This window comes from Bombina bombina, chromosome 4 (assembly GCF_027579735.1).
Source record: "Bombina bombina isolate aBomBom1 chromosome 4, aBomBom1.pri, whole genome shotgun sequence".
Lineage (NCBI taxonomy): Eukaryota > Metazoa > Chordata > Amphibia > Anura > Bombinatoridae > Bombina > Bombina bombina.
The window spans coordinates 636220560-636233758 of NC_069502.1; the positions used below are offsets into that span (position 1 = coordinate 636220560).

At 41.7% G+C, this 13199-nt stretch overlaps 1 protein-coding gene across 1 annotated transcript in view; it reads right to left on the minus strand.

Annotated features, from left to right (window-relative positions):
* The window catches only part of ECT2L (epithelial cell transforming 2 like), a 140311-nt gene that overhangs the window by 89949 nt on the left and 37163 nt on the right, over positions 1-13199 (minus strand). The window contains exons 5-6 of the mRNA XM_053712129.1: positions 7527-7663; positions 816-943 (exon numbers count right to left, since the gene is read on the minus strand). Coding sequence (XP_053568104.1) covers positions 816-943; positions 7527-7663 — 265 coding nt within the window. The remainder of the gene's footprint in view (positions 1-815; positions 944-7526; positions 7664-13199) is intronic.

A 13199-nucleotide genomic window follows, 5' to 3' on the forward strand; every position in this document is an offset into this window, starting at 1 on the left:
GGAGCGGCGGTTTAGTGGTTCACATATTTATTATATATGTGGCGGGGTCCGGGAGCGGCGGTTTAGGGGGTAATAAATTTATTTAGTTGCGGCAGTGTAGGGGGGGGACAGATTAGGGGTGTTAAGACTCGGGGTACATGTTAGGGTGTTAGGTGCAGACATCTCCCATAGGAATCAATGGGATATCGGGCAGCAGCGAACATGAGCTTTCGCTATGGTCAGACTCCCATTGATTGAAATCCAGGTACGCTGGCCCGGAATAGTGGCGAGCGTACCTGGTAGTAGTTTGATAACTACCAAAAGTAGTCAGATTGTGCCGAACTTACGTTCGTAACACCTGGAGTGACGTAAGCATCGATCTGTGTCGGACTGAGTCCGGCGGATTGAAGCTTACGTCACTATATTCTACTTTTGCCGGGCAGTAGGGCTTGATAACTAAGGCGAATCAGCCTCGCCACAAATACGCTGCGGAATTCCAGCGTATTTGCGGTTGACGGCTTGATAACTAGAGGCCATAGTGTGAAAACTAAGTACAGTTTTCTGCAATTGGATTTCTATGACCAGAATTCCCTCACCATTTTTTCTTAATTAGAGGAGCCAATCTGAATTTGCTACAAACGTAGTCAAGGCTGTAAATGCATTAGTATTACATTTACAGTTCCACAATAACAGGAAAAGGAGAAAAATACTGCAATTTTTTTTTACTACACATTATTAAAGAAATGATATGACAATATTAAAGTGTATCATGGCCCTTTAAATATGCACTCCATTGTTTGCAAATTGCAGCCCTCATTAGGTCTGCCTTTATCTACCTTTTTGGCAATGCCTTTACTGACTTTTCAACAAGTGTTTTCTCCACCGTTAGTCTTAGGGCTGACGTTTGATTCAATTCATCCATCAGCTGATTTGAGAGAGTCTTACTTGAGAAGTTGTTCTTGCCCTGAAAGAATTCACTGTTAGTTTGATGTTGGCTTTAGCTCCTTCACTAATTGAATTATACCACAATTAAACAAAAAAAAAAAAGGATTACCAATATAGCACTATAATGTCACTATATATAATAATGACAGCATCAACATATTTTAAACAGTTTTCTTGCCAAACCTTGTTGTAAGCATTAAGCAGTGATCCTGTTTACATACAAAAAGGGGAGATTAACTAAAACTTCACCTCCTGTATTTACATAACAAGACCAGGTTCTTTCCTTAAACGCAGTCTTTTTTATGGTTGGCTGGGACAGAAGGAAAAATATCTGTTTTTAGCATCTTTGTTGAGAAGCTTTAACTTTTTTGTCCTTTTTTTGTTTTGTCAAACTCAGCTTTTCCTTTCTTTCTGTGGCTTGAAAGGAAATTATAAAATTATTTATTTACATGTTTATAGTTATGCTGCAGTTTTCAGTATTTCAGTTTGTTTAGCTTATTTGATATCCTTGTTCAGCAAATAGGTTTTAGCAAGACTGAGTAGCACATTGTTTGCACTTGTTTGTTTAATATGCTTGAATTTGATCATGTTTTGTTTATATATTTTACATTTGACTATTTTAATTTGCAGATTTATCTTTTCTTTTCACCTTTATAGCTGCTATTTGTTAATGATTGTGGTATGTTCTACACTAATTGCGTGTCACCAAATCTATTTTTATTTTAATTTACTTATTTTATTTTGTTCAGCATACATTTTATTTTCTGCATCTTTTACACTATATAAAGAATGAGTTTTACCATATCAGATATTTAGCAGATTAGGTTTCTCCCATAATTCAAAGATGCTTTACCATTTATCAGTTAATTAAATATGCTTTATAACTTTTCTTTTTTTCCTGGAGGTTAATGCTATTTTTTATTTATATGAAATATGTGATTAATGAAGTTCATAGAGTTCAGGGTCATTGGACTGTGTATTTTTCTCCCCTTTAATGCATTTTAAATCAACCTAATAAGAGTGTATTACAAATTGCTAATTTACCTTTGTCATTTAGAATAACTGCTTTTGCCTGAGACAATTGTTTACTGTCTCCCATGTCACTTATTAGATGAGGTACATTTTAGTATAGAGCTGCAGCAGCAGATGATCAGGAGCCAGTAAAGTGCTGACAGCTGAGTTAGCAGTAACTTAGCAGTTAAAGGTGGGCAGAGTGGGTGTGCTGTCCATGGAGTTGGGGGCACTGTGCCTGGATAAAAGGTTTGTTGCTCTAGGGGCCCTGTAGGGTGGGGTCGGGGCCTGGAGCATGGTGGCCTTGGGAGAGGGTCCTGAGACTGTGGGGCTATGGAGTATGGGGTCCTTGGCCCTTGAATTTGGGGACCCTGGTTGGGGCAAGGCAGGCCGGCAATAGGTTGAGGGACGGGCATAAGAGGCAGGGTGGGAGCCCTTCCCTAATTTTTGCCCAGTGGCCCTGTTTAGTCTCAATCCAGCCCTGTGTGTACACAGTATGTTTGAAAATTCCTGCTGAGTGACAATTGTATGAACAATATATTTAATGCAATATATTTCATTATTTATTTTGACCCCTTTTCCTATAAATTCCATTCCGAAATTAAGAGCTTTTCAGTTTCTGTTGGAAATGGTAGTGCGGGGCACTGTTATATTCCACACAGCCATTGGCTGCATATTCTATTTATAACTGTACATAATTGGCCACAGCAGAGAAGGTAACCTAAGTTACAACATGGCAGCTCCCATTGATTTCTAGACACTAAAATTGTATTCTTATGTTGTCAATGTTTAAACAGCTAATGAAACTTTAAAATACATGATATCCTCAGACTAATCTTTTCTTTGAATACTTCATTTTATCTAACATTTATTTAGTGTTTAATGTCCCGTTAAATAAAAGAAGGCATCTTCTGAAGATCCTGCTGCACATTTGTGACCTGGTAGTAGAAACAGATACAGTTTATAGAATACTGATCATCTAAGCTCAGTGGAATGCTAGCCCACATTTTGGTGCCGAGGCAGCTCTAGACTTTGCGAGTCCTTAGGCGAAACTTAAACATGAGGCCCCACTGATGCCAATAATGAAAAAAATGCAAGCGATAGAATTGTATTTGTCTCATAACCAATTATTCTTTAGTCAAATATCTATAGACAAAATAGGGTATAGATAAAATGTGTACAGTTGCACGTGTATATATATGTATATGAAATAAATCTGTCAACAAAGGTTTTAAAGAAAAATAAATAATTCAGTGTACAACATATTATGCCCCAGTCCCCCTGTAATAAATTATGCCCCTCCAGCACAGAATGACCCCCCATCAATCCATGATGCCCCCACAGCCCTCTTTAATACATTATACCCCCAGCCCCCCTGTAATAAATTATACACCCAGTAATAAATCATGCCCCCAGACCCCCTGTAAGAAATTATGCCCACAGCCCCCCTTCAAAAAAGTATGCCCCAGCCCCCCTTCAAAAAAGTATGCCCCAGCCCCCCCCATAATAAATTATGCCAACACTCCCCTGTAATAAATTATGCCCCAGCCCCCCTGTGATAAATGATGCTCCCAGACCCCATTGTAAGAAATTATGCCCAGACCCCCTGTAAGAAATGATCCCCCCAGCCCCCTGTAAGAAATTATGATCCCAGCAATAAATTATTCCTCCAGCCATAAATGATGCCCCCCAGCCCCCCTGCCCCCCTGCAATAAATAATTCCCCTAGCCCCCTGCAATGAAATGATGCCCCTGCAATAAATGATGCCCCAGCCCCCTTGTAAAATATTATGCCCCCAGCAATAAATTATTCCCCCGCAATAAAATGATGCCCCCAGCCATAAATGATGCCCCCAGCCCCCTGCAATAAAAAGAAATGATGCCTCCAGCCCCCCTGCAATAAATGATGCCACAGCCACCCTGCAATAAATTATGCCCCCATCCACACTGCAATAAATTATGCCCCCAGCAATAAAATGATGCCCCAGCCCCCTGCAATGAAATGATGCCCACAGCCCCCTGCAATGAAATGCTGCCCACAGCCCCCCTGCAATAAATGATGCCACAGCCACCCTGCAATAAATTATGCCCCCATCCACACTGCAATAAATTATGCCCCCAGCAATAAAATGATGCCCCAGCCCCCTGTAATGAAATGATGCCCACAGCCCCCTGCAATGAAATGATGCCCACAGCCCCCCTGCAATAAATATGCCCCCAGCCATAAATGATGCCTCCAGCCCCCCTGCAATAAATGATGCCGTAAGTCCCCTGCAATGAAATGATGCCCACAGCCCCCTGCAATGAAATTATGCTACCAGCCCCCCTGCAATAAATGATGCCCCCAGCCCCCTGCAATAAAAAGAAATGATGCCTCCAGCCCCCCTGCAATAAATGATGACACAGCCACCCTGCAATAAATTATGCCCCCATCCACGCTGCAATAAATTATGCCCCCAGCAATAAAATGATGCCCCCTGCAATTAAATTATGCCCCAGCCCCCTGCAATGAAATTATGCCGTAAGTCCCCTGCAATAAATGATGCCGTAAGTCCCCTGCAATGAAATGATGCCCACAGCAATGAAATGATGCTACCAGCCCCCCTGCAATAAATTATGCCCCCAGCAATAAAATGATACCCCTAGTCCCCCTGCAATAAAATGATGCCCCCAGCCCCCTGCAATAAAAAGAAATGATGCCTCCAGCCCCCCTGCAATAAATGATGACACAGCCACCCTGCAATAAATTATGCCCCCATCCACGCTGCAATGAATTATGCCCCCAGCAATAAAATGATGCCCCCTGCAATGAAATTATGCCCCAGCCCCCTGCAATGAAATTATGCCGTAAGTCCCCTGCAATAAATGATGCCGTAAGTCCCCTGCAATGAAATGATGCCCACAGCAATGAAATGATGCTACCAGCCCCCCTGCAATAAATTATGCCCCCAGCAATAAAATGATACCCCCAGTCCCCCTGCAATAAAATGATGCCCCCAGCCCCCTGCAATAAAATGATGCCCCAGTAATAAAATGATGCCCTTAGCCCTGCTGCAATAAAATGATGCCCGCAGCCCCCATGCAATAAAATTACGTCCCCAGCCCCCAGCAATAAAATGATGCCCCCAGCCCCCCTGCAATAAAATGATGCCCGAGCCATACATGATTCCCCCAGTCTCCCTGCAATAAATGATGTCCCAGCCCCCTGTAATATATTATGCCCCCAGCAATAAGGATTATTCCCCCTTGCAATAAAATTATGCCCCAGCCATAAATGATGCCCCTAGCCCCCCTGCCATAAAAATAAATGATAAAATGATGCCCCCAGCCCCCCTGCAATAAAATGAGGCCCCCAGCCCCCCTGCAATAAAATGATGCCCGAGCTATACATGATGCCCCCCGCAATAAATGATGCCCCAGCCCCCTGTAATATATTATGCCCCAGCCATAAATGATGCCCCCAGCAATAAAAATAAATGATACCTAGAGCCCCCATGCAATAAATGATGCCCCCAGCAATAAAATGATACCCCTAGCCCCCTGCAATAAAATGATGTCCCTAGCAATAAAATGATGCCCTTAGCTCTGCTGCAATAAAATGATGCCCGCCGCCCCCATGCAATAAAATGATGCCCCCAGTCCCCCTGCAATAAAATGATGCTCCCAGCAATAAAATTATGTCCCCAGAGCCCCCTGCAATAAAATGATGCCCACAGCAATAAAATGATGCCCCCAGCCCCCCTGCAATAAATTGATAGCCCCCTGCCCCCATGAAGTCTGTAATTATATTAGCCTTTAATAATATATTATGCCCCCAGCAATAAAAATGATGCCCCAGCCATAAATGATGCCCCTAGCAATATAAAGAAATGATAAAATGATGCTCCCAGCAATAAAATGATTCCCCCCTGCAATAAAATGATGCCCCCAGCCCCCCCTGCAATAAAATGATGCCCCCAGCCCCCCCCTGCAATAAAAATGATGCCCCAGCCATAAATGATGCCCCTAGCAATATAAAGAAATGATAAAATGATGCTCCCAGCAATAAAATGATTCCCCCCCTGCAATAAAATGATGCCCCCAGCCCCCTGCAATAAAATGATGCTCCCAGCCCCCCCTGCAATAAAATGATGCCCGAGCTATACATGATGCCCCCAGCCCACTGCAATAAATGATGCCCCAGCCCCCTGTAATACATTATGCCCCCAGCAATAAATGATTCCCCCTGCAATAAAATGATGCCTCAGCCATAAATGATGCCACCAGCCCCCTGCAATAAAAATAAATGATACCACAAACCAGTTAAATTGAATTGTAAACTAAGGTCTGCACTTCTATATATAATGTTAAATTGTGCAAAGCAGTTGATTCCCCGATTGTGGAAAAAAGACTCAATCCCGACAATGAGGGAATGGCGTGAAAATGTGAACTTGGTGTTGACTCTGGAAAAATACCACTACTACCGGCTTCATAGGCTGGAAGAATACTATGCAATTAAATTTATTTGGGAGGAATATGTATATACAATAGAATAATTGATAGGGGTATGCCACTGGAAGAGGTTTAGATCTGCCCATATCTAAGTTTATGACTACAATTGTACTCTCAAAATGGATATTATTATACTGTATCACTTTTGGCTGACAACCAATGTAACCTCATTATTGTGTTGTAAATTCATTATTATAAATAAAAATTATTTTTGAGAAAAATAAAATAAATGATACCTCCAGCCCCCATGCAATAAATGATGCCCCCAGTCCCCCTGCAATAAATGATGCCCCCAGCAATAAAATGAAGCCCCCAGCCTCCCTGTTATAAAATGATGCCCCTAGCAATAAAATGATGCCCGCAGCCCCCATGCAATAAAATGATGCCCCCAATCCCCCTGCAATAAAATGATACTCCCAGCAATAAAATTATGTCCCCAGAGCCCCCCTGCAATAAAATGATGACCCTGCAATAAATTGATAGCCGCCTGCCCCCATGAAGTCTGTAATTATATTAGCCTTTAGAAACTTTTACTTTCCGTCCATCCTTCCGACGGTGAACTCTCTTCAGCTTTAGATCCTTGTGCAGTGGATGGGAGGGGTGACACGCGGCTGGAGAAGCTGAATAGATGAACTCTGAGAAAACTGATTCATCAAATCAGAGAGGAGAGTGTGACAGGGCCCTTAATGCTGCCTGTGCACAGCACCGTTAAGGTCCACTTTCACATCAAACGCAAAGTAAAGCATTAGGTAAATAAGGCAGCTGTTAGGCCCCTGTGAGCGCGAGGCCTTAGGCGACGCCTAATTTTCCTAATTAAAGAGCCGACTCTGTTTGGGTGGAAGACATCTGGTTTCTTGTTGTATAATATCTGCTTCCCAATATATGTTTTTTTTCATTTTTTTAGACAAAAATATTGTAATATTTAATTGCTTTGAAAAGTTTAATGCATTAAAAATCATCTTCATACGAAGAATTGGTGCACAGTGTCCTTTATTTTATATGCAACTTGTAAGATCATTATCTAATATATTAATGTTAATAACATGTATTAATAATAATAAATCATATCACAGATATAAAATAACTATTGATGTACTTCACCTGTAACAACAACAGAGCAGCTTGGAGGGTTTTTTGGTCAAACATGTCCTTAGATTGGCTCATATTCAATTTGGATCCTAACAGAGCAGATCGCCATGTGCCACTCATCCAAGGTGGTCTGGTTTTAAAGAGTTCTCCTGGAAAACAAAGGTCAGTTTGTTCTGAAAACCATATTTAAGAAGAAAATACACATAAGTATTACTTCTAATACAATTATGGCAAGCTTCCAGGGATATTCTAAGAAGATATTATAGCATGTGTGACAGATTAAACAGAAAAACAAAATGTATGCTTACCTGATAAATGTATTTATTTCCGGATATGGTGAGTCCACAGCATCCTCAATTACTGTTGGGAATATCACTCCTGGCCAGCAGCAAAAGGCAAAGAGCACCACAGCCAAGCTGTTAAGCATCACTCCTCTTCCCACAAACCCCTGTCATTCGACCGAAGGTAAATGGAGAAAAAAGTAGTAATACAAGGTGTAGAGGTGCCTGAGGTTAGTTAAAAAAAAAAAAAAAAAACACACACACTGGGAGGAGGGGGGGGGGGGGGCGTGTCTGACCAGCGATCCATGCGGTCGCAATTTCCAGAGCTCAAGCTGATACTCCAAAATCTGCCGATTTAGTGAGGCATCCTACAACAAAACTACCTACTAAAATTTCCATTGTGCCCCAACACACAGTTGCATTCAATTCAACACAATCTAGGTTGTATTTTTGAAACTAGAGCCTGGAGCAGACATCAGAGGCCTGTGTGGCGGCGACAGAAAGTAACGCCACTCCCCTCGGTACTCCGAGGTGATTTACCAAAGCCAAACATCGGACCTGCACAAATCGCAATAACCTACTTTTACTGTGGAGTAATCAGAGAGGAGAATCAAAAGAAGGTGGCGAGCGTAAAGAGTGAGACGCCATACATCATGGCTGCCCCATGCGAGATGCGCACACAAACAGGCGTTGATAAATGCCTAGACAGGCTAAAAAAGATTTTCCAACACCTCATGGATAGTGCTCCAATGAACTATTTGCTGAGCCGGTATCCCATCTCAAACACTTAATCCGTAGCTACAGAATACAAGCTGGAAGCAGAGGCGCAACACACTGCCTACTCCACGCGAGTTAAGCCTGCCATGATTAAACACCTGGATGACAAGCAGCTGACTTACAGATCGCTGCTTCACAAGGCATCTCCGGAGGTATATAGCACCAATCAGATGACATCATTAAATGATGGGCCCTTTATATAAATTACACCGCAGAACCATGCACAAGGGTCATCTTTGAAGGCTGGAGGACATTAAAGTTCTAATGTGTCGCTGGGGGAGCTCCCGTTATGACACACACATGAAACGAGCAAACCTCCTGACTACAAGCATTGACATGGAGGATACCTACTCTGCTAAATGCCTAAATCCAGGAAGTCTAGTTGAAACTCACAGTAACTTACTTGAAGGGACATTAAACGTTACTGACGTGTAGTGATGTCCAGTTCATGAACGAAACGTTCATTTGAACTGGTTCTTTTCAGTGAACTGTATGAATCAGTTCACCAGACTGAACTGATTCATTTCAAACAGTTCACTTCCTGAGTCTGCAGCAGCACTGGGTAGGTAATACGATCCTAGAGCGAGTTCTGCTTCTGCTAACTCCTCCTTTGCAATGAATCACACAGCAGAATCAGAACTCCTCACTCTAGGATCACATTACCAGTACTGTTACTGATTCAAGAAGTGAACTGTTTGCAAACGAATCAGTGTACTGTTAACTGAATGATTCATTACAAAGGAGTTAGTTAACAGTACACTGATTCAAAGATACCCCTAACTGCACCTAAATTAACCCTTACAAAAGTAGCAGGTCTCAACCTTATATTTATAAACCATACAGAGTTTGGGTCTGATTAAATATTAATACTATTATTTACTATGTAAAAGTGACAATAGAATATGACCTTAGTTTCCTCCATAAAATTGTATTTTAAAAGTATTAATGTTTAAACAGCCCCAAACTCTGTATGGCTTATAAATAAATATAAGGTTGAGACCTGCTGCTTCTGTAAGGGTTAATTTAAGGCAGTGACGTGCATTCATAGGAGGCAGGTGAGGCAGTGCCTCCCCTGGCCAATGTGGGAATTACAGCCTTTTTATAAATAATAATAATAATAATAATAATAATAAAAAAAAGGGTTTTTTTTCACATTTTTTTTTTCATATGAAAAGGTGACCCCCCTTACCCCCCCACCCCTCCACCAAATTCAGTATGTTATTGCAATTTTATTGTTTAAAAAAAAAAAAATTAATATAAGTTACTACATTCATATTGCGCAAGGTAGAGGCCAGCTGTCTTTCTATTGCGCAATATGAATGTTATACTGTTTAAAGCGGCCCATAACATAAGAGACTGCCACCCACTGGGGAATAATAGCTAATGCAGCAGTCTCTATTGCAGCCCATAACTGCTCCCACCGGAGGCTTGACTTTTCTAGCCTCGGGAGCCCTCAGCCCTGCCTGCCCGCCCCTCAGCCAATCAGACATCTGTATGTCTGAGTCTCTAGGCTGAGTTGCCGGGCGGGAAATAGTTGCGCAGCCGCAATGTGGTATGGTTGTCAGTTGTTGTGCACTGTGTGTGACTGTGCAGTCAGTGTCATGTGCGTGTCCGGCGTCGTCAGAGAGAGCAGCAGCAGACTCAGCAGAGCAGAGAGAAGATTGATGAAGACATGCTGCAGTGTGCTCTCTCAGAGAGAGTCAGACTGTGAGGACTCAGTGCACTGTGTGTCTGCGAGTCGACGGCATGACCTGTGTGAGGAGGAGTGGACAGCCTCAGTGAGTCAGGTCAGGAGTCGGACTGTGGAGTCAACTGTCAGGAGGTCGGAGGAGTAGGACAGGATGTCAGGAGGACTAGGAGCGTAGCAGCCAGAGGTAGGTGACGGACGGTGGGGGTCAGGTCAAGTCATCATTCAACAGTGAAGTCACAGTGAGTGTCAGTGCTTGAGTGTCTGCTGGCTGGTCAGTGGCTAACAGTTTCAGTGAGAAAGTAATTTCCTGCTGCTCTCATCACCTCTTAACTCCCGCGCTATATCATGCCTAGCGTGGCAGTTGAGTTATGAGTTTAGCATGAAATAACTTTCTCACAGTGCCTGTCACATACCTGTGTCTGTGCCGGTTGTATGCTGTGCTCCCTCGCTGAGCGTTGATCTATGAGCTAAGCTTTAGCCCTGATCTGAGCACTCTCCCAGCTGTGTGCTGTGCTGTGTGACTGCTGCCTGTAGATTCTCAGCAGCACCATCTGCCCATCGTTTGATGCTGAGACTGAATGTGATCCCTGCTGCATCAGAACTTGTGCGGCTGCCCCTGCATCAGTTTGTGCCATACTTATAGCACATCCCAGCCTGTTCTTACTGCTTCTCTTTTCTATACTCCGGTGCTTTAGTCAGTGTTTTTGCTAATTCTTATCTCTCTTGTTTGGACCAATTCTCAACAGTTCCTGATCACTTGAGTGCCTTATTATCCCCTCATTTCTCATAAATGTAACTTCTTCCCCCTCTTTTAATAGCCTGTGTCAGCTTGTTGTTTTTTCCCAGTCTCTTACTTTTTCGCTAAAGCTTTGCTTCCCTGTCTCCTAGTCTCTCTCGATTCATTTAGTCTTAATAAGATTTCCCAGTATTTTATAATGTGCACCTTGTGTCCTGACTCCCTGGCTATAAGTTTTGATGTCTAAACTCTAAACAGTCTATCTATGTTATAAGATAGACTGTTTAGATATCAAAACTTATAGCCAGGGAGTCAGGACACAAGGTGCACATTATAAAATACTGGGAAATCTTATTAAGACTAAATGAAACGAGAGAGACTAGGAGACACGGAAGCAAAGCTTTAGCGAAAAAGTAAGAGACAGGGAAAAAAACAACAAGCTGACACAGGCTATTAAAAGAGGGGGAAGAAGTTACATTTATGAGAAATGAGGAGATAATAAGGCACTCAAGTGAATTGGTCCAAACAAGAGAGATAAGAATTAGCAAAAACACTGACTAAAGCACCGGAGTATAGAAAAGAGAAGCAGTAAGAACAGGCTGGGATGTGCTATAAGTATGGCACAAACTGATGCAGGGGCAGCCGCACAAGTTCTGATGCAGCAGGGATCACACTCAGGCTCAGCATCAAACGATGGACAGATGGTGCTGCTGAGAATCTACAGGCAGCAGTCTATTCTCTGCCTCTTCCCCAGTCCCATAATCTGTGTGCTTGAGTGTCTACACCACCTGGCACCTCCCCTTTGTTTCCCTTCATGACATGTGTGTACACGATGATCATGTTGTTACAGTCAAGCCCCTTTTAACTTCTGACTAAATTTGGGCACTGGGGTGGAGTCCGTGTACAGCATCAGGGGGTCTTATTCAGGGCTTCAAGGGATTTCTTCTGAAAACATGGACGCTGGAAAAATGGTGAGTGTGAAACTAAGCAAGCCCATGTTATGTGTGTGTCTGACTGTCTATGCATTTTGGTTTGTTTTACATATTTTCAGGTTTTAAGTTTCGTTTTACTTTAAAAACAAAACCCAACAACACTGTGCAATATATAAAATGTAGTCCAATGGCTGATTGAATTGCTGCATATACCAGTACATGCTGTATCTGTTGCTGCTATTAACAGTTATTTACAGAGAATGTTGTTTGATAACCTACTGTACCTAGGCTATATGGATAAACAATTCTGTAATTCAGTCAATCTTCATTTGTGTCCTCATTGCATTAGGTATTTTCTTGCTGGATTATTATGGTATATTTGGCTAATTATGGTATCTTATTTGTCTTACATAAATAAGGAAGGTATAGGGACACTTTACTAACATGCCTGTAATGCAAAATTACAGATTACACCATCAAAAGTGATCAAAAGTTGAAACAGTAAAATAGTGACAAATATGTTTGTGTTTGAAAAGCAGTTTTTATTTAATCCAATGTAAACCATTACCCATATCTTCAGCTGAAAAATATTACGGTTTTGTTAGAAATCTAGGTGACATTTTTCATTGAACATAAAATGCCTATATATTTTGGTACAGTTTCTGATTTATGTGTTAGTGATAGTAAGCAAAAAAATATCCTCTGTTTAGGTTCATGGAATAACTGAAATATGTTCTGGTATCAAATATAAAAACAGCACATTAAAATGAGTCATATAAGATATAAACCTGTTTAACATGAATATAAACATGTGAGGCTAGGAATGTCCCTTTAAATTATGTATATATTCTATAAATTATGAATTTGCTACAAATGGCATGGATATGTTTTTTTACATGACATCTGATTACTCTGGCGCAGAGCAATTTTTTCATTGTTTTAATGCTGTTATTTTAACAAGTGTATCAGGAATAGCTCTGCAGCAGGAAAAATATATTTTAGTTAATTGACACAGGCATACCGATAATTACACTACCCTCCTCACTCATAAGTGGTTATCAATTATTTTGGGTTGTTTATAAACAGTGCCAGACTTTCTCCATTCTTCATAAATATATATCATATTTGCAAACCCTGGTGAACAGTTTATATGGAAATGATTTACAAAAAAAAAATGTCACATTACACCCTGTCCAAAAAATGATGGCCTAAAAAGACTTAAAACTTGTGTGTGTGTGTGTGGGGGGGGGGGGGGGTAGCAGAATTGTG